The sequence below is a fragment of the Geotrypetes seraphini genome, chromosome 2 (genome assembly GCF_902459505.1).
Source record: "Geotrypetes seraphini chromosome 2, aGeoSer1.1, whole genome shotgun sequence".
In the NCBI taxonomy this organism is placed as follows: domain Eukaryota; kingdom Metazoa; phylum Chordata; class Amphibia; order Gymnophiona; family Dermophiidae; genus Geotrypetes; species Geotrypetes seraphini.
The window spans coordinates 527091048-527113397 of NC_047085.1; the positions used below are offsets into that span (position 1 = coordinate 527091048).

At 46.1% G+C, this 22350-nt stretch overlaps 1 protein-coding gene across 6 annotated transcripts in view; it reads right to left on the bottom strand.

The window, feature by feature from the left end:
* Nucleotides 1-22350, bottom strand: part of LOC117354776 — a 209284-nt gene that overhangs the window by 87598 nt on the left and 99336 nt on the right. For all 6 annotated transcript variants that reach the window (XR_004538249.1, XR_004538248.1, XM_033932741.1 and 3 more), the window contains exons 10-12: nucleotides 16268-16510; nucleotides 14497-14595; nucleotides 4670-4863 (exon numbers count right to left, since the gene is read on the bottom strand). Coding sequence is in view for 4 of the 6 variants with exons in the window: in XM_033932741.1 (XP_033788632.1) it covers nucleotides 4670-4863; nucleotides 14497-14595; nucleotides 16268-16510 (536 nt within the window). In the remaining 2 variants the exon portion in view is untranslated. The remainder of the gene's footprint in view (nucleotides 1-4669; nucleotides 4864-14496; nucleotides 14596-16267; nucleotides 16511-22350) is intronic.

The window sequence follows — 22350 nt, forward strand, 5'->3', positions numbered from 1 at the left end:
ATGCCTCCTCGCCGGAAGGGGGGAAACCCAACAGCCCACTGCCAGCGGACGTCCCCTCAAGAGGATCCTGGAACTCCTCAAAAGGGTCCAGGTCCTCATCCAGGCCGACAAGCTCCTCAGACCACAAATCCTCATTCCAAGTCACCCGCGGGCGCTTGGCCGAGGGAGGAGGAGGGGACGCAAAAGGAGAAGAGGGAGGCAAAGCCACAGGGGGTGTGGAGGAAACCCACTCCCCGAAACCCCCTAGGCGCATACGGGATCCCCAGTCACCTGAAAATAGGTTCTGCATAAAGAAAAATTTAAATCAGGTGAAAAAACCCCTGGGGGTCCCAAGGGACTCTCTGCCATGGCAGGGGACCCAGCAGAAACCTGTCACTGTTTTTCCAATACAGGGGGAAGGTCACTTGAGGTTGCAAACAAAATGGAGGGGCCAGACTGAGAAAATGGCAAAGTTCCCGCCAAAAAAGCTCCCTCCATGGCCTGTAGCGGCTGGGAAGCCTGAACAGCCCCAGCTGCTAAAACAGCCAAGTCGGCATCAGCTGTCAAAAAATCAGCTGAGAGGGAATCCTTTGTACCCCGACTGTCGGCGGTTTGGGGAATCCCTCCGTGGGTGGTGGGGGAAGACCAGGCTTCCCCACTGCTCCTAGCCAACTCACAAGGCACTAGCAGCGGGGAGCTCTGGGCGCCTGCAGCCACTGCCGACGGAGCTCCTCCACCGCACCGGCCTGCACACCGCTTGCACAGGCCGGCCACAAGTGCCTCGCATCTGGAGCACAATGAGCACTTTTTTCCCTGTGAAGTGCTCATTGCTCCATATGCGACCTAGCTAGAATCAAAGTGCCGGTTAGATGAAAAATACAGTGTTCTTAAAGGGAAACAACCCTCCAGACCAGCACTACCTCAGGATTTTTTTTTTACAGAACAGACTCCACAGACTCTCGAAGCAGTAGGCCTTGCTTGATTTAGGGGGCAACGTTGACAGCTGAGGCTCCTCTAAAAAAATGTGGGGAGGGGGAGGAAGGGACCCCGCTCAAGACCCGCCGTGTTTGACACCCCCGAGGTTGGAAGGACCCCCAAACAGGGCCCGCCCAAGCTCTGTCCGTCCAAAAACAGGGACTAGAAACCCCCTAAACAAATTCCAACAGCCCTACCTAGGGAGATGGGTACAGATCACTCAACACCTGCTGGAGACTGAAGTAGACCGATGAGTCCAGAGAAGGGGATATCTTATGTACTATCTCACAGTTTTGGTTAAAGTCTACACCTGCTGGTCATGACTGGATATACACCCATTTGTAAAGATTAACCTCTACTGGTCTGGAGAGTGCTAAAGAAAGGCAATCTTTAGAAAGATACATAAGCTTTACTAGGTTACAAATGTACAGAAAGAAATAGACATAAGCTTTAAAAACACAGAGTGGATTCAGAGACTGCTTGTGTGTGTGTGTGAGAGAGAGAGGGGACAGTTTACCTGCATTAGAGTCAAGGGGAGAGGTGTTGGTCCAGGCTTCAGAGAGAAGAGAGAAGGGAGGGGATGATGGTCCAGGCTTCAGGTTCCAGAGAGCGAGAGGGGGGTGTTGCAGAGAGGAGGCTTTTATAGCTTGGAATCTTATTCTAAAAACAGAAACTATTGTATTTCCCAGTATCTTTCTGTTTAGAATTTGTAAACTGTTTGAAACAATGGTTAGTTTAATTGATAAGGAAGGTAGATGGGATTAGTCTGTCTGGCTTCTGTGTCCCATTCAAGTAGCATACCTTCTTGATAAACAATCCTGTCTGGCCGGATGCTTAATCTAAGCAAATTCTGTGCAGCAGCATTTAGCTGGGGCTAGTGTTCATCTTACATACCAGACCTTAGCACATCTTTAGAATCTCAGGTCTGTTAATCACTGATAGTTTAGATGTAATTTTCTGAGGCTGTCTGCACTGACATGCCCCAAGGTCAGATATAACGGATATGATCTCCCATAGGCCTTTGCTGCCATTGGTAAGGACAGCAAGTTAACGCTGGGCTGACACAAGGCTGTATAGAAAGAGGAATAACCCTCAGAAGGGAGGTGTTCATGCCCCGGTTTTGGTGAATTTCCACCATCTCAATAGCAAGACTCAACTCCCAACCATTTTGCTGGGATCTGGCAGCCCGCCTGCCGCTCAAAAGATTGCAACTGCTTCAAGGTCCCTTTCCTCTTTGGAAAAGGCATTCTGTTGAGAGTAATGCAATGTCCGAGAGCAGACTGCCGGGCTCTACAACATACGTCAAAATAATAGAAGGACTAGTAGCACAACAACTGTCCATGTACCTAGATGCCCACAACATCCTACATCCATCCCAATCCGGATTCAGAACCAACCACAGTACAGAAACTCTTCTGGTATCTTTACTAGACATAGCTCGAAGACACCTCAGCCAAGGACACAGATTGCTAATCATCCAATTTGATCTCTCAGCTGCATTCGATCTGGTGGACCATTCCATACTTCTCCAGATACTAGACGCAATTGGAATTTCAGGAAAAGTTCACAATTGGTTCCAAGGCTTCCTTAAAACTAGAACATATAGAGTCAAATCAAAAGACATCCTATCAGAACCATGGTCCAATCCATGCGGAGTGCCACAAGGCTCTCCCCTCTCTCCCACACTCTTTAACCTATTCATAGCTTCCCTAGGCACCACCCTGGACACCCTAAATATCACTTCCTTCAGCTATGCGGACGACATAACCATCCTCCTTCCTTTCGACATCCACAATCCAACCTCCACAAGACGCCTGAAAACAACACTAGAAACAGTAGAAAAATGGATGACAAATCATAAGTTGAAGCTGAACCCAGACAAAACTAAATTCCTAATGCTAGAGAAGGACAAAAAACCATCCCTAACAGAACTGGAAGTAAACTCAATCAAGTACCCAATACAAAGCTCCCTCAAAATCCTGGGTATACATCTAGACAGATGCTGCACAATGCAAACACAAATTCATAAAATCACCCAAAAAGCATTCTTCACAATGCGAAATCTAAGAAAAATCAGAAAATTTTTTAAGAAAGACCAATTCCGGATCATTGTCCAATCTCTTGTGCTGAGCATTGTAGACTACTGCAACAGCCTCTACTTACCTTGCCCTATCAACACAATAAAAAAACTGCAGACCATCCAGAACACAGCCCTCAGACTCATATACTCACTCAGCAAACATGACCACATTACTAATGCATACTTAGAATCGCACTGGCTACCAATAAGAGCAAGAATACAATTCAAACTCTACTGTCTCATTTTCAAAGTAACCCACGGCACGGCACCTAGTTACCTAAACAACCGCTTCCACTACTACCTCTCACCCAGAAGAAGGAGAACGCAGAACATCTTCACCTTCCCACCTCTCAACGGAACTCGTCGTAAGAAACTTTACGACAACCTCCTAGGGACACAGGCAGCTAAAATCAACTCTGACATCTTAGAATTACTGATCAAAACAACAGACATAAAAGATTTCCGTAAAGAAATAAAAACACTATTGTTCAAAAAATATCCCCCATCACTCCAACCTCCTCCCAACGAGATCCCAATCAACACCTTCAGAAACACCCACCAATAGTATCTCCTTGTCTGTGATTTAGAATGTACTGTATTATCTTCTGTGACATGTATTATCCTCTGTGTTATGTACCATTCTGTTAAATTGTTGTATCATAATTCTACTGTTCCTGAAATCTACTCTTATCCTGTAATGTAATTCTACTGGAATTGCCCAGACATCTTCTATATTGTAATCCGCCTAGAACCGCAAGGCACAGGCGGAATAGAAATCCCTAATGTAATGTAATGTAATGTAATGTAATGATTTGATTTGTTTTCAGATACTCAAGCATTTTCCCTATCTGTCCTGGCGGGCTCACAGTCTCTCTAATCCAGTGGTCTCAAACTTGTGGCCCACCAGGCACTATTTTGAGGCCCTCGGTATGTTTATCATAATCACAAAAGTAAAATAAAACAGTTTCTTAGCTATAAATGACAATATTATGATTAAGACTTAGCCAAAAGGAAAGATTTATAAACTAGAAAGAGTTTTACCTCATTTCTTTAATAAGACATTAACTCTTTTTTCTGAGGCCCTCCAAATCCCAAAGGGTTGGAGTTTGAACCCACCACCTCAGGGTGTTGAGGCTGGAGCTTTAAGCAATGCACCACACTCTCTCCACCAGGCCAGGTTTTCTGGATATCCGCAATGAATCTGCAAGAGAGAGATTTGCCTGCACTGCCTTCTTGGTATGTTCATGGTGGATATCCAGAAAACCTGGCCTGCCAGTAGATCTCGAGGCCCGGACTTGGGCAGCCCTGCTCTACACACTTGACCACTCTCCTTTCATCGCTTCTTCAATTCAGGATTCCACAAGGCTCTATTCTCTTCATGAATCTGAGGCTAATACTGTTTTAGTTTTTTACAATGTTGGCTTCATGATATTTTGTACTATTTCTTTGTTTTATTATTTTATGAGTATTTTACTGTATCCACTTAGATTTTTGGATAATGCTGGCTATAAGTCTACCCAGAAACTGGAACACACAGCCCTGTCCCACTGATCCCCACGAAGCACCATACACACAGCCTGCCACCAATCCCCAGGAAGCACAACAGACACAGCTTGGTCCCGCTATGCCTTTTACCTTGGTCTGTTTGATGCTGAGAACTCGTAACCTTGAAACTTGTTGTGGCAAGACACACAGGGTCTTATCTGTTATATCCGTTTGATTAAGGCTCAGTTGAGTGAGACAAGACGGCGCTGATGACAAATAATCAATCACACCAGCATCAGTGACTTTGGTTTGATCAAGAACTAGATGAGAGAGGTGACTAAGGCCTAGAAAATGAAAGAGGTAATCAAGACATGATCAAAACTTCAAGAGCAAGCATCAAAACCTCGCAAAGTGCTTGCATAGACAGAGGCAGGAAAGAGAGGATACGTAGCCAGAGAGAGAGCGAGAGCTTAGCAGCCAGAAGGAAGGACAGCAGGAACAACTAAGGGTGCAGAGCTGGAGCTGTTAAGGAAGATCCAAAGCAAACAGACGGATGTTCCTGATTAGGACTTTTAATTCAAGTAGAACAGTAGTAATGTATGCCCACAGTTTGGAATAGGGGACCCAACACGGTCCGTGATTCAACCCAAGTGTCTTCCTCAGGGGTCCACTTGCCGGGGGGATATAAAAAGGATGAAGTCGGTCCAGAGGAAGGCTACTAAAATGGTGTGTGGTCTTCATCATAAGGCGTATGGGGACAGACTTAAAGATCTCAATCTATATACTTTGGAGGAAAGGCGGGAGAGGGGAGATATGATAAAGACATTTAAATACCTATGTGATGTAAATGCGCATGAGTCAAGTCTCTTTAATTTGAAAGGAAACTCTGCAATGAGAAGGCATAGGATGAAGTTAAGAGGTGATAGACTCAGGTGTAATCTAAGAAAATATTTTTTTACAGAAAGGGTGGTAGATGCGTGGAACAGTTTCCCAGATGAGTTGGTGGAGACTGTGTCTGAATTCAAAAGGGCCTGGGATAGGCATGTGGGATCTCTCAGAGAGAACAAGAAATAATGGTTACTGTGGATGGGCAGACTGGATGGGCCATTTGGCCTTTATCTGCCATCATGTTTCTATTGGGCACGTGGGATCTCTCGGAGAGAGAAAGAGATAATGATTACTGCGGATGGGCAGACTGTTGGCCTTTATCTGCCGTCATGTTTCTATGTTTTCCTTTTTTTTTTCTTAGAAGCAACGCAAGAGAACAATTTACCCCCAGTGTTTGGATCTTATTCATATTAGTTTCATATAAACCACACGTGGACCCCTGAGGAAGACCCCTGAGGTTGAAACATGGACCATGTTGGGTCCCCTATTCCATACTTTACCACTGTTATACTTGAATTAAAAGTCCTAATCAGGAACATCGGTCTCTACAGCTTTTTTTGTTTGTTTGGGATCTTTGCTTCAACTATGGTATTTCCAGGTCAACTTTTTTGGTTGACCACTGTTAAAGAGGATGACAGAAAAACACTGCCATTTATTAAAATGGTATATTTATTTACAGGAGACCAAAACCAGGGCTGTCAGTTTTGACCAAAACCAAATCCGCAGTTGAAATTTGCCACTTAGTTTTAGCTAAAACCAAAAGTCAACCTGTTATCTTCCCCCTCCTTTCCCAGCAGAGAACAAGTCCACCACCCCTTGCCCACCCACCAGAAAGCAAGTAACTCTGGCCTCCCCAGGAAGGCTGACCAGGCCAGGCCAATCTTTAAACGCCCTGGTGTTCCGATGGCTCCCTGGGGTAGGAGGGATCCCAAGTCACTCCTGCCTATACAATCAAAATTGTTGCTGCAACTTATTGCCACAGGTCGTCATATTTTGAGATTGGAACTGGCATGAGCAAGAGCTACTGGGACTGCGCAGGCATTTTTGGCTAAAATCAAAGCATGACTGAACCTAGATTTCAGGCTGAAGCCAAAACCAACACTGAAATTTGCTCAGCCTCTGTTTATTATCGAATGTGTCATGATTTTCAGGGTTTAAACATTTGGGCTATTCCATGCTTATAGATGTAAAACTGAGAAGGCTATAGGTGAAGCTATTAAAGTGGTCAAAACACATACAGACTGTGAAAATTTTTAGGAAGACCTTAAGAAATTGGAAGACTGGGAGTCCAAATGGCAGGTTCGAGTTCTGCCCTACCCAATCGCAATGAGATGAAAAGCCCTCTGTGACAGCGACCGCTCTCCCGGGTCCACAACTTGACGATTGAGGAAGTCTGCTTGCACATTTTCCATGCCGGCCACATGTGCCACAGAAAGAGCCAGAAGGTGCATTTCCGCCACCAGAACAGTATCCAAGTCTCCTGACTCAAGGGAGCACTTCTGGTGCCTCCATGCCAATGCACGTATGCTACTGCTGTGGCATTGTCAGAAAACACCCTAACCCTGCCAGGGTGTTTTGAAGAGCTCTCAGCGCCAACCATATGGCTCATAGCTCTAGATGGTTGATCAACCAACCCTTCTGATGAAGAGCCCACTGGCCTTGGATAGAACAATCCCCGCAATGAGCTCCCCAGCCCAAGAGAGACTTGCATCGGTCATTAAGAGTAATCCACTCTGTGACTTGGAGAGGCACACCCCTCTCGAGAGCAGCTCCTTGAATCCAACAGCGGAGACTGCTCTATTCTGATTGCATCCAGGGAAGGGGCATCTGAAGGGGATGATGCTGCAGGGATCACCAGGACAGGAAGGACTGCTGTAGAGGCCTTATGTACACTCTAGCCCAGGGCACAACCTCTAGGGAGGCTGCCATAGACCCAAACATCTAAAGATATTGCCAAGTAGTGGGGCTCGGGAGCACCAAGAGATCCATGATTTGTTTCTGGAGCTGCTGTTTGCATGGTTTGGGAAGAAAAACTCATCCTTGGAGCATAGAAGAAACATAGAAGATGACGGCAGAAAAGGGCTACAGCCCATCAAGTCTGCCCACTCTGCTTACCCACCCTCTGTCTATGCCCTAATGACCCAATTTCCTTATCTTGACCCTCGTAGGAATCCCACATGGGTATCCCATTTATTCTTAAAGTCTGGCACGCTGTCTGCCTCGATCACTGCACTGGAAGCTTGTTCCAATGATCAACCACTCTCTCTGTGAAGAAATACTTTCTGGTGTCGCCATGAAATTTTCCGCCCCTGAGTTTGAGCGGGTGCCCTCTTGTGGCCGAGGGTCCCTTGAGAAAGAAAATATCATCTTCCACTTCGACACGTCCCGTGAGGTACTTAAATGTTTCGATCATGTCTCCCCTCTTCCTACGTTCAAGAGTGTAGAGCTGCAATTTGTTCAGTCTCTCTTCGTACGAGAGACCCTTGAGCCCCTTGAGCATGTCAAACTGAACTCCCAGATATTCCGTCTGAGATGGAGTCAACTAGTTCTTCTTGAAATTGGCAATCAAGCCCAAATGCTGCAGGAGAAACACCACAATCTGAAGCCCTAATCAAGCAGTCGTCCAGATAGGGATGAACTTGGACCACCATTCTGCAGAGATGGGCCACCAACACCACCATCACTTTAGTGAAGGCGTGGGGGGCCATCAACCGATACTGCTGCTCAAGAACATGAGATCTCAGATACCTCCAGTGGCCTGGGAATATGGGGATATGAAGATAAGCTTCTCTCAGATCCAGAGAAGCAAAAATTCTCCCCGAGCCACTGCTGCAATGATGGAATGCACTGTCTCCATGTGAAAGTGTGGAATCTGCAGAAAGGCATTGACCGACTTGAGATCAAGGATGGGCCTCCAGTCCTGAGTCTTTCTTTGACATGATGCAGTATAAGGAGTATCTTCCTGAGCTTGATTCGCTGTTGGATGAGGAGATGGTGTGAGGAAGAAGGATTCCACTTCGTGAGGAACTGGACGACGTTCTGGGGCAAGAGCAAGCTCTACAGGAGAGATGGATTGCACCTGAGCACAGCGGGAACTAGATTTCTAGCAAACAATGTCAAGAGAGGAATAGAACAGGCTTTAAACTAAGAAGAAGGGGAAAACCGACAGTCGACCAAGTGTCGATGTTTCGGAAGAAGGTATCCCATGAAGATTCTGAGGGGGAAAAAGGCTGGGAAGAAACAAGGGACAAATTACAGGAGTCGACTAACCAAGAAGAGGAGGTTAGAAAGATTGTAGCCAAAGAGAAGAATCTAAAGACCGAAGCACAGGGAAAGGAATTAAAGGCAACAAAATTCCAGGAGCTAAATTGCATATATACTAATGCAAGGAGCCTAAGAAACAAAATGGGGGAATTAGAAGCCATGATCATTGCGGAGCACATAGACATCATTGGAATCTCTGAAACATGGTGGAATGAAGAAAGCAAATGGGATACAGCACTGCCGGGGTATAAGCTCTATCGCCAGGACAGGTCAGGACAGAAAGGCGGTGGAATAGCACTATACATAAAAGAAAGCATACAATCGACAAGAATGGACACAGCGGAGACGGCCAACAAGCTAGAATTGCTATGGGTTAAAATACCAGGAAGGAAAGGGCCTGAAATAAAGATAGGCCTATACTATCGTCCACCCGGACAAACCAGAGATATCGATGAAGAAATGGAAGCTGAGATGAAGCGAGAATGCAAAGGCACGGTTATTATGGGAGACTTCAACTACCCTGGGATAGACTGGAGTCTTGGAAGCTCAAGATGCGCTAGGGAGACAGAATTTCTGGAGGCTGTACAAGATTACTTCATGGAACAGCTTGTTAGAGAACCGACAAGAGGAAATGCCACTCTGGATCTAATCCTAAATGGGCTAAGGGGACCTGCAAAGGAAGTGGAAGTAGTGGGACCGTTGGGAAACAGCGATCATAATATGATCAAGTTCAAGATGGAAGTAGGAATACTGAAAGGAAAGAGAACCATAGCGACAACTTTTAACTTCAGGAAGGGAAACTACGAAGCAATGAGGGGAATGGTAAAGAAGAAACTTAGGAACACTTCCCAAAAATGGCAGACGGTAGAACATGCCTGGTCCTTTTTCAAGGACACGGTGAGCGAGGCGCAAAATCTATATATCCCCTGATTCAGAAAAGGGTGCAACAAGAGTCGAATAAAAGACCCGGCGTGGATAACTAAAATAGTGAAGGAACCAATAGGCAATAAGAAAAATTCATTCAGAAAATGGAAAAGGGACAAAACTGAGGTAAACTGGAGAGAGCACAGGAAGTATCAAAAAGAATGTCACCGTGTGGTTCGAAAAGCCAAAAGAGAGTATGAAGAGAGACTAGCCAGGGAAGCACAAAATTTCAAACTGTTCTTTAGATATGTTAAAGGGAAACAGCCGGCTAGGGAGGAGGTGGGACCGCTGGACGACAGAGACCGGAAGGGAGCGGTGAAGGAAGAGAAAGAGGTCGCAGAAAGACTTAACATGTTCTTTTCGTCTGTATTTACAAGTGAAGACACAACCAACATACCGGAACCTGAACAAATCTTCAATGGCAATCAAGCACAAAAGTTAACATCCATAGAAGTGAGCCTTGATGATGTGCGCAGACAGATAGAAAAACTAAAAACTGACAAATCCCCGGGTCCGGATGGAATCCATCCAAGGGTGCTGAAGGAACTAAAGGAGGGAATAGCGGAACTACTACAGCAAATTTGCAACCTATCTCTGAAAACAGGTGTGATTCCGGAGGATTGGAAGATAGCCAACGTTACGCCCATCTTTAAAAAGGGATCAAGAGGAGACCCGGGAAACTACAGACCAGTGAGTCTGACCTCTGATCCGGGGAAAATGGCGGAAGCACTGATAAAAGAAAAAATCGATGAACATTTTGAAAAACACGAACTTCTGATAACCAGCCAACATGGTTTCTGCAGGGGGAGATCGTGCCTGACCAACTTATTGCACTTCTTCGAGGGAATTAACAAACAGATGGACAAAGGAGACCCCATAGACATCATATACCTAGATTTCCAGAAAGCCTTTGACAAGGTGCCTCATGAACGTCTACTCCGGAAACTGAAGAACCATGGGGTGGACGGAGACGTGCATAGATGGATCAAAAACTGGTTAGCGGGTAGGAAACAGAGGGTAGGGGTGAAGGGACACTACTCAGACTGGAGGAAGGTCACGAGTGGTGTTCCGCAGGGCTCAGTGCTCGGGCCGCTGCTATTTAATATATTCATAAATGATCTAGAAACAGGAACAAAGAGTGAGATAATAAAATTTGCGGACGACACCAAATTATTTAGTGGAGCTCGGACAAAGGAGGACTGCGAAAAATTGCAAAGGGACTTGGACAAATTAGGGGAATGGGCAGAGAGATGGCAGATGAAGTTCAGTGTTGAGAAGTGTAAAGTATTGCATGTGGGAATCAGAACCCGAGGCACAGCTATACGATGGGAGGGATGTTATTGAAGGAGAGTACCCAAGAAAGGGACTTGGGGGTAATGGTGGACATGACAATGAAGCCGACGGCACAGTGCGCAGCAGCCGCTAAGAGAGCGAATAGAATGCTAGGTATAATCAAGAAGGGTATTACAACAAGAACGAAAGAAGTTATCCTGCCGCTGTACCGGGCAATGGTGCGTCCGCATCTTGAGTACTGCGTCCAGTATTGGTCACCATACCTTAAGAAGGATATGGCATTACTCGAGAGAGTTCAGAGGAGAGCGATACGACTGATTAAGGGGATGGAAAGCCTTTCATACGCTGAGAGATTGGAGAAACTGGGTCTCTTTTCCCTGGAGAAGAGAAGACTTAGAGGGGATATGATAGAGACTTACAAGATCATGAAGGGCATAGAGAGAGTACAGAGGGACAGATTCTTCAAAATTTCAGAAAATAAAAAAACAAGAGGGCATTCGGAAAAGTTGAAAGGGGACAGATTCAAAACGAATGCTAGGAAGTTCTTCTTTACCCAACGTGTGGTGGACACCTGGAATGCGCTTCCAGAGGACGTTATAGGGCAGCAAACGGTACTGGGGTTTAAGAAAGGATTGGACAATTTCCTGCTGGAAAAGGGGATAAAGGGGTATAGATAAAAGATTACTGCACAGGTCCTGGACCTGATGGGCCGCCGCATGAGCGGACTGCTGGACGCGATGGATCTCAGGTCTGACCCAGCGGAGGCATTTCTTATGTTCTTATGGTTAACTGGCTCTATGGCTTGAATGCCCAAGAGACGCCACAGAATCGCCTCGACACTTAGCGCCTTCTCTGGCCTCCACCCAGGACAGTCCAAAAATAAATCCAGGGAGAGGCAAAAGAAGTTTGTCTTGTGTCCTTGCCGTATAATGTCCAGCACCCACTGATCTGAGGAGATCTGTTCCCACTCCTGGAGGAACTCCAACAACCGGCCTCTGGCTGAAGCCCTGGTGTCATTGGGCTTCTTGGAGGCAGTGGTGGTACGAGAACCCAGAGCCTGCTAGCAACTGGGGTTGCTATAGCATTGCCTGTAGCCCTGGGGATATCTCTGGGCAGATGAGACCGTGAAAGTTTGGCAAAACTTGTGTGAGGGACAAATATTGCTGCAACCTCCCCGCGAGGCACGTTGAGGCTCGTTATCCAGTTGGGATTTAGGATGGCCGTCTGCCACACTGTCCATAAGGTCATCTAGCCCGTTTCCAAAAAGCATTTGACCTTTAAAAGGGAGTCTACTGAGAGTCGCTTTGGAGGCTGAATCTCAAGCCCAGTGGCAAATCCAGAGGGTTCTGCGAGCTGATAAAGCACAAGCTGACACTTTACCTAGAACCCTTATGAGGTTATAGAAGGCTTCTGCTACATAATCCCTTTCTCGAGCTGGGAGCAGGGGCAGGCATCTATTTCTGCTGAAGGATCCCGGCGCAATCTCGTGTGATAGGCACACACGCCACAAAAGAAATGAAAACTGCAGGGGGCTCTGTCTTCCTCAGCCAAGTGGGAGGAGCAGAAGAAAAAAGGGTGTGGCTTTCTGCAAGACCCAGTTCAGGTGAAACACCTGGAGGGGACGTAACAGAATTTAAACTTGTTTCTATCTGGGAGAGATCATGTGATGGGGACAGCAACTGGAAGTGGAGAAGTAACAGTCGAGAGGACGAGATGGAGCATGGGCTGTGTTGAGGAAAGGGAGCAGGCAGAGGGGACACAAGATGCGGAAGAAAGAGGAGCTGAAAGAGATGGAAAAGGGTTGAGAGGAAGGGAAGAGACATAAAGGTGAGAAGCGGAATGAAGGGGTGACACTAGAAGGAAGGTAGAGAGACAACATGGAAAGAGAAGCGCATAGAACAAAGAGAAATGAGAAAAAGACTAAGAAGATGACGGCTGAGAGCAAAGAATAAGCAGAGAGGGAGGAGATAAGATAAACTGTAGATGCAAAAGATTTCTCTGGGGAATAACTGCTATTCTGCCATTCTCCACAGGATCTATAAGTAATTTTGCTGCAGAGAGTTTAGGCAGAACATAAGAATTGCCGCTGCTGGGTCAAACCAGTGGTCCATCGTGCCCAGCAGTCCGCTCACGCGGCGGCCCCCAGGTCAAAGACCAGCACTCTAAATGAGTCCAGTTTAGCAGGAACTTGTCTAACTTTGTCTTGAATCCCTGGAGGGAGTTTTCCCCTATAACAGCCTCCAGAAGAGCGTTCCAGTTTTCTACCACTCTCTGGGTGAAGAAGAACTTCCTTATGTTTGTACGGAATCTATCCCCTTTCAACTTTAGAGAGTGCCCTACCTTGGAGAGGGTGAACAACCTGTCTTTATCTGCTAAGTCTATTCCCTTCAGTATTTTGAATGTTTCGATTAAGTTCCCTCTCAGTCTCCTCTTTTCAAGGGAGAAGAGACCCAGTTTCTCCAATCTCTCACTGTACTGCAACTCCTCCAGCCCATGATGTGAAAAGTTTTGTAATACTGAAGACCTACAATTAAGCGTAAAACTGAAAGAGAGAGGAACATCAAGTTCCTTTTTCACAAAAAGGAAACAGCTACCCTGCTGGAGTGGGGTGATATGGAGAGTCCAGGCTGAACTGGATGGGCTGTGGGTGGGAGGTAGAGTAAATTGATGGGAACGAGGTGGGGTTGGGGAGGAAGAGACTGGTGGGACTTTCAGGGCCTGATTCTAAAAACGACATCCCGTGGACCAATCGGGACACACGTTTTTTAAAAAAATCAAAGCGGCAAATGAGGTAGGCATCATTTGCATACATATGAAGACATCTAGGCACACCTACAGATTCCCAAGGCCAGCGTAGGCATAGCCTGTGCCAGAAGTGGCCTTAGGTGTCCACAGGCACAAGTCTGATGCCCTACATTTAAGGCATCTGTACTAAAAATAGGTGCGATTCTGGACGCGATGCCTACTGGTGATTGACACGCGGCAGGCACCCATTTCCAAACTCAGGCCCTCAGCGCTTCCTTAGTTCTTCTTTTATCTATCGGTCCTGCCAGTGGATGCACTAGCTGCTCTGCTCGCCATCTAAATATAGCCTGGCCAGTTGTGTCCATAAGCCAGCTCGCTCCGTTTTGCTTTTCACAAAGTTGAGCACCCCCAACCATTTTCAGAAGTTGGCTTCAATGGGTCAGGCTGGCTGGGAGATGCATTTTGAGAAAGACAATGTGCGGGGAAGGGTGTCAGGGGATTTGGAAAGGGATCCACACACATGAGAGACAGAGAGCGAGCCTGGGGTAAAGAAATGATCTGCAGAAAGAGCGCCTGAGAAGCTGGTACAGCCAGACAGCAGGAACGTGCATCAGATTTGAGATCAACTTCTGTTGGCACCTGGTTTGGATTCATAATTTTTTTTCATTTTTAGGAACTGTAATTTGCAAGCAGCTGTTGTGGAGGGAGTGTCCCCCATCACCCTCCATTTTCCCAGGGTGCCATCCCCTTAATACAGCGTTGGTTGCAGTTCCTAATAAAATGGCCTCCATTAGACAACTAGTAGTGAAGGTCCTGGTCTTGGGCAAAGCAGTAGCATGAGAGTGTTGAGGGAGACGTAGTACCTTTGATATAGTGCAAAGCGGCGTCTGTGAGCCTCACGCAGGCGCGCAGGTTGAGGTACTGAAGTTTCTGCAAGTATTTCACCACAACCATTCCTTGATCTACAAAGCAAAGAAATACAAAGACCAGCTCAGTACCAACATAAGAAAAAAGAGAGATCAAAGACCCCACCCTACCCAACCGAGAACAAGAGGAGGGAAAGAGCCCACAACACACACACACAAGCTTTAAAAAATGGGGAGGAATAATTCCAATAGAGCATAAGAACATAAGCCTTACTGGGTCAGACCAATGGTCCATCAAGCCCAGTAACCCGTTCTCACGGTGGCCAATCCAGGTCACTAGTACCTGGCCAAAACCCAAGATGTAGCAATATTCCATGCTACCGATCCAGGGCAAGCAGACTATGGACTTTTCCTCCAGGAACTTGTCCAAACCTTTCTTAAAACCTGCTAAGCTATCCGTTCTTACCACATCCTCTGGCAACACGTTCCAGAGCTTAACTATTCTCTGAGTGAAAAAAAATTTCCTCCTATTGATTTTAAAAGTATTTCCCTATAACTTCATCGAGTGTCCCCTAGTCTTTGTAATTTTTGCCAAAGTAAAGATCCCCCCCTTCACTTAAATAAAGAAGGGCATCAAGGAAGCTCAACACTTTTGCCAAGGTCACAGATTTAAATTAACCAGAGAAAGGGGCAACAAGGATACTTACTCTCCCCTTCCATGGATAGAAGGGGCAAAATGAATAGTCCTTCTCTCCCACCCCCACCTTGGCTTCACAGTGAGGATTTTCCTCCCCACCAACAGGGATAAGAGGGACACCAAAGATGCTGCTCTTCCCCCAGCAAGGTCAAAATGATTGCCCCCCACGCAACACAAGCAAAGGAGGAGGGGTCTGATGCAATGACTTTCAGACAATGTAAAGTTTAATCAGGCCAAGACTTGACACAACCATGTTTCGGCAGACACCCACTTGCATCAGGAGTCACAAATTTTTATATCATGTAAAACCAATAGGAGGAAATATTTTTTCACTCAGAGAATAGTTGTGGTAAGAGCGGATAGCGTTGTTGGTTTTCAAAAAGGTTTGGACAAGTTCCTGGAGGAAAAGTCCATAATCCGTTATTGAAAAAGACACAGGGGAAGCCACTGCTTGCCCTGGATCAGTACCATAGAATATTACTATTCCTTGGGTTTTGGCCAGATACTAGGGGACCTGGATTGGCCACTGTGGAAACAGGAAACTGGGTTACATGGACCATTGGTCTGACCTAAAATGGCTACCCTTATATTCTTATCCCAATAAAAACAGAAAAATCAATTTAAAAATCTCTCAATGAAGCACAGTGAGACATTTTCGATTTGGTTTTCCTTTTTATATTGGGATCATTTATTTTTTACATAAGAATTTGTGACTCCTGATACAGGCGGGTGTCCGCCAAATCACAGCTCCTTGTCGAGTTTCCAAGTTTTATTAATATTTGATAACTCGTCTATCAAGAAATGTCTAAGCGGCTTAGAAAAAAAATAAACATTAAAAATAAAATAAGTGTATAAAGACAGAACATAAATGTGGGGGGAAAAAGGAAGAACTGCAATGAAATAGATAAGTAGGGAAGGAAAACTCAAAGGAACAGTCCCAGGGCTTCAACCGATAAACTTTACATTGCCTGGTAGAGAAAACCTCTCTTCCCCCAGGAAGGAAGAAAGGTGGTGTGCTCTGAAGACATCCAGTGGCCCTTTCCACCTGGTCTCTGGTCCTTGCAGCTCTACCTGTAATGAGGGGGCAGGACACCAGGCTGAGGTGCTTCAGGCTCTGGAACGCCTGCAGCTGCCTCAAGAGTTCATTGGTGGCATATGGATAACAGTTCAGGACAATCTTCAGGATCGGACATCCAAAGAAGAGCTCCAGAACTCTCGGCCGCAAGATCCGCTCCTGGATCATGTATGCAATGAGACGCTCAGCCAGCTCTGGAGTCAGCGAAGACAGACTGCTGCAGTACTGCATGCTCGGAGCTGCAAACAGAGATGAAAGGAGAGACTGCTTAAGGACTGGATGCCAGGAGTTACAGAGAGACAGACAGCTGTGAGGAGAGACTGTTGCTAGGAGTTTTAGAGAAATAGAGAGCAGGGAGGAGAGACAGCTGCATTTCAGTGAAAGCACAGTCACTTACCGCAACAGGTGTTATCCAGGGACAGCAGGCAGATATTCTCACACATGGCAACATCACCACTTTAAGTCTTTAGAAAGTTCACGATAGCCCACAACGCACATGCGCGAGTGCCTTCCCGCCCCACGCAGCCGCGCGGTCCTTGAGTTCAGATAAGCCAACTAAGAAGCCAACCCGGGGAGGTGGGTGGGACGTAAGAATATCTGCTTGCTGTCCCTGGATAACACCTGTTACGGTAAGTAACTGTACTTTATCCCAGGACAAGCAGGCAGCCTATTCTCACACATGGGTGACCTCCAAGCTAACCAAAAATGGGATGGTGCGAGAGGTGGCCTTCAAGAAAATAAATTTTGTAATACTGACAGTAATGCGAGGTGAATGTATGAACAGAGCACCAGGTGGCAGCTTTATTTTTTTTATTTTATATAAATAAATCTTTATTCATTTTCAAACTTTCATCAAGTGTACACATCTCAAAACAAGAACAATTAGCATACCACTTGAAAATCTTACTATTATATTATGTAAGCATATAAGCATCCCTCACCCCACCCTCCAACCCCACTAGTACTTATGGAAAAATATATCCTACAATATAAAACCTCCCCCTCCCTAGAATAAGTGGTGTGTATTCAACATAAAAATGGTGTTTAATCATTACAAAAGGATGTTAATGGCTCCCATATTTTAATACACAAAAGGAAGAAAGAAAATCCAACGTAGTCTGCAGTAAACAACAGCAACCAGAAAACAACAAACAGACTGCAGACAATGTACAAGATGCAGGCGTTGTTTATTAGTAAATGCAGTAACATATACAACCTTATAGCCAACCAAGGGACCCGACACGGTCCGTGTTTCGGATGACACGCCTTCCTCAGGGGTCCATGGTGGTTAAGGTATAAAGCAAACTGCGTAAAAGATAACAAACACACGCCAATCACGATCAAATGGGGTCAAGCAAGTCTTACACAATCATTATCCCAGGACAAGCAGGCAGCATATTCTTAACTGATGGGTGACCTCCAAGCTAACAAAAAGAGGGATGGAGGGAAGGTTGGCCATTAGGAAAATAAATTTTGTAAAACAGATTGGCCAAAGTGTCCATCCCGTCTGGAGAATGCATCCAGACAATAATGAGAGGTGAAAGTATGAACTGAGGACCAAGTAGCAGCCTTGCAGATTTCCTCAATAGGAGTGGATCTGAGGAAAGCCACAGATGCTGCCATAGCTCTAACCTTATGGGCCATGACAGAACCTTCCAGTGTCAGTCCGGTCTGAGCATAACAGAACGAGATGCAAGCAGCAAGCCAATTGGATATCGTACGTTTAGAAACAGGATGATCCAACTTATTGGGATCAAAAGATAGAAAAAGTTGGGAAGATGATCTGTGAAGTTTAGTGCGCTCTAAATAGTAAGCCAAAGCACACTTACAGTCCAAAGTATGCAAAGCCTGTTCCCCTGGTTAAGAATGAGGTTTCGGGAAGTATATAGGTAAGACAATGGACTGGTTAAGGTGAAAATCAGAGACAACCTTAGGGAGAAACTTTGGATGTGTTCGGAGAACCATCTTATCATGGTGGAAAACAGTGAAAGGTGGATCAGCCACTAGTGCTTGTAACTCACTGACCCTCCTGGCAGAGGTGAGGGCAATAAGGAAGACCACTTTCCAAGTGAGAAATTTGAGATGAGATGTGGCCAATGGGACCGTTGGGAAACAGTGACCATAACATGATCAAGTTCAAGGTTGAAGCAGGAATACCAAAAGGAAAGAGAACCATGGCAACAACTTTCAACTTCAGAAAAGGAAACTATGAAGCAATGAGGAAAATGGTAAGGAAGAAACTTAGGAACACTTCCAAGAAATGGAGGATGGTAGAACATGCCTGGTCTTTTTTCAAGGACACGGTGAGCGAGGCGCAAAATCTGTACATCCCCAGATTCAGAAAGGGGAGCAAAAAGAGTCGAGTAAAGGACCCGATATGGATGACTAAAATAGTGAAGGAAGCGATAAGTAATAAGAAAAATTCATTCAGGAGATGGAAAAAGGACAAAACTGAAGGGAACTGGATAGAGCACAGGAAGTATCAAAAACAATGTCACCGTGTGGTTCGAAAAGCCAAAAGAGAGTATGAAGAGAGGTTAGCCAGGGAGGCTCGAAATTTCAAACCGTTCTTCAGATATGTTAAAGGGAAACAGCCAGTTAGGGAGGAGGTGGGACCGCTGAATGATGGAGTCAGGAAGGGAGTAGTGAAGGAGGAGAAAGAAGTCGCGGAAAGACTGAACATGTTCTTTTCGTCTGTATTTACGAACGAAGACACAACCAACATACCGGAACCTGAGCAATTCTTCATTGGAAATCAAGCAGAAAAATTAACATTCATGGAAGTGAGCCTTGAAGATGTGCGCAGGCAGATAGATAAACTAAAAATTGACAAATTTCCAGGTCCGGACGGAATCCATCCAAGGGTTCTGAAGGAACTAAAGGAGGAGATAGCAGAACTACTGCAGCAAATATGTAACCTATCCTTGGAAACAGGCGTGATCCCGGAGGATTGGAAGATGGCCAACATCACGCCCATCTTTAAAAAGGGATCAAGAGGTTACCCGGGAAATTACAGACCGGTGAGTCTGACCTCGGTTCCGGGAAAAATGGCGGAAGCACTGATAAAAGAAAACATCGATGATCACTTGGAAAGTAACAAACTTTTGATAACCAGCCAACATGGTTTCTGCAGGGGGAGATCGTGCCTAACCAACTTACTACACTTCTTCGAAGGAATTAACAAACAGATGGACAGAGGTGACCCCATAGACATCATATACCTTGATTTCCAAAAAGCCTTTGACAAGGTGCCTCATGAACGATTACTCCGAAAACTGAAGAACCATGGGGTGGACGGAGATGTACATAGATGGATCAGAAACTGGTTGGCAGGTAGGAAACAAAGGGTAGGGTTGAAGGGCCACTACTCTGACTGGAGGAGGGTCACGAGTGGTGTTCCGCAGGGCTCGGTGCTTGGGCCGCTGTTATTTCATATATTCATAAATGATCTAGAAACAGGGACGAAGTGTGAGATAATAAAATTTGCAGATGACACCAAACTATTTAGGGGAGCTCGGACTAAAGAGGACTGTGAGGAATTGCAAAGAGACTTGAACAAACTAGGGGAATGGGCGACAAAATGGCAAATGAAGTTCAACGTTGAGAAATGTAAGGGTATTGCATGTGGGAAGCAGAAACCCGAGGTACAACTATACGAGGGGAGGGATGTTATTGAATGAGAGTACCCAAGAGAGGGACTTGGGGATAAGGGTGGACAGGTCAATGAAGCCGACGGCACAGTGCGCAGCAGCTGCTAAGAGAGCGAATAGAATGCTAGGTATAATCAAGAAGGGTATTACAACCAGGACAAAAAAGTTATCCTGCCGCTGTATCGGGCGATGGTGCGCCCACACCTGGAATACTGTGTCCAGTTTTGGTCACCATACCTTAAGAAGGATATGGCGTTACTCGAGAGAGTTCAGAGAAGAGCGACAGGAAACTGGGTTACATGGACCATTGGTCTGACCTAAAATGGCTACCCTTATATTCTTATCCCAATAAAAACAGATAAAAGGGATGGAAAACCTTTCATACGCTGAGAGATTGGAGAAACTGGGTCTCTTTTCCCTGGAGAAGAGGAGACTTAGAGGGGATATGATAGAGACTTATAAGATCATGAGGGGCATAGAGAGAGTAGAGAGGGACAGATTCTTCAAACTTTCAAAAAATAAAAGAACAAGAAGGCATTCGGAAAAGTTGAAAGGGGACAGATTCAATACGAATGCCAGGAAGTTCTTCTTTACCCAACGTGTGGTGGACACTTGGAATGCGCTTCCGGAGGACGTTATAGGGCAGAATACAGTACTGGGATTTAAGAGAGGATTGGACATTTTCCTGCTGGAAAAGGGAATAGAAGGGTATAAATAGAGGATTACTACTCAGGTCCTGGACCTGTTGGGCCGCTGCGTGAGCGGACTGCTGGGCAAGATGGACCTCAGGTCTGACCCAGCAGAGGCATTGCTTATATTCTTATGTTCTTATGTTCATGAGAGAGGACAGAACCACATTAAGATCCCAGATAATCGGAGGGGGCTTAAGAGGTGGTTTCACATTGAAAAGGCCCCTCATAAATCTGGTAACCAGAGGGTGAGCCGTGAGAGGTTTTCCATGAACTGGCTCATGAAAAGCAGTAATGGCACCTCAGTGCCATTACTTGAGTCCGGAGTCCGATAAAGAGAGCAAATAATCCAACAGTTGTTCCACCGGTAGCGAAGTGGGATTATGATGATGAAGGAGACACCAGGAAGAAAAGCGAGTCCACTTTTGTTGGTAACATTGAAGAGTGGACGGTTTCCTGGAGGCATCCAGAATGGAACAAATAGGCCGAGTGAGAGAGAGGCATTAGCAGAGGTCAGCCCGAGAGAAACCAAGCTGTCAGGTGGAGAGATGGCAGGTTGGGATGAAGCAGAGATTGCTGATGCTGAGTAAATAGAGTAGGAAACACTGGTAGCAGTATGGGTTCCCTGGAACTGAGCTGAAGTAGAAGGGAGTACCAATTGTGCCGTGGCCACCGTGGGGCGATGAGAATCATGGTGGCTTTCTCCCTCTGAAGTTTGAACAATGTCCGTAACATGAGAGGAATGGGAGGAAAGGCATAAAGAAACCGATCCGCCCAATTGAGGAGAAAAGCATCTGCTGCCAGACGATGAGGGGAGTAGAGTCTGGAACAAAAGAGGGGCAGTTGATGGTTGTGAGGAGCTGCAAAGAGGTCCACTTGAGGAGTGCCCCACTGAGCAAAGACGGACCGGAGAGTGACAGGGTAGAGGGTCCATTCGTGAGGCTGAAGAATTCTGCTGAGGTTGTCTGCTAAAGAATTCTGTGCGCTCTGAATGTAAACAGCCTTCAGAAAGAGACTGCGAGCTGTCGCCCAAGACCAAATCCTTTGGGCCTCCTGACATAAGAGGCGAGAGCCTGTTCCTCCTTGCTTGTTGATGTAGTACATGGCTACTTGATTGTCTGTGTACAGAAGAAGAACCTGGGGACAGAGAAGATGTTGAAATGCCTTGAGAGCATAAAACATTGCCCTCAGCTCCAGGAAATTGATGTGATGAGTGCATTTCTGGACCGTCCAAAGGCCTTGTGTGCGAAGGTGGTCCATGTGCGCCCCCCAGGCATACGGGGAAGCATCCGTGGTGATGATCATGGAGTGAGGAGGTAGATGGAAGAGAAGACCTCTGGAAAGATTAGAGTTCGACCACCATCATAGAGACTGTCGAAGTGACGATGTTACAAATATGTGACGTGAAAGAGGATCCGTCGCCTGGGACCATTGAGTGGCCAAGGTCCACTGAGGAGTACGAAGGTGGAGAAAGGCGAGAGGAGTGACGTGCACTGTCGAGGCCATGTGCCCCAAGAGAACCATTATATGGCGGGCCGAAATGGAGTCTTGAAGGAGCACCTGATGACAGAGGTGGAGCAGTGTCTGCAGACAGTCAGAGGGAAAAAACGTCCTCATGAGGTTGGTGTCGAGGACCGCTCCAATGAATTGTAGTCGCTGAGTGGGAAGGAGATGCGACTTCGGGTCATTGATCTCGAATCCAAGGATGTGAAGGAAAGAGATGGTGTGGTTGGTGGCTTG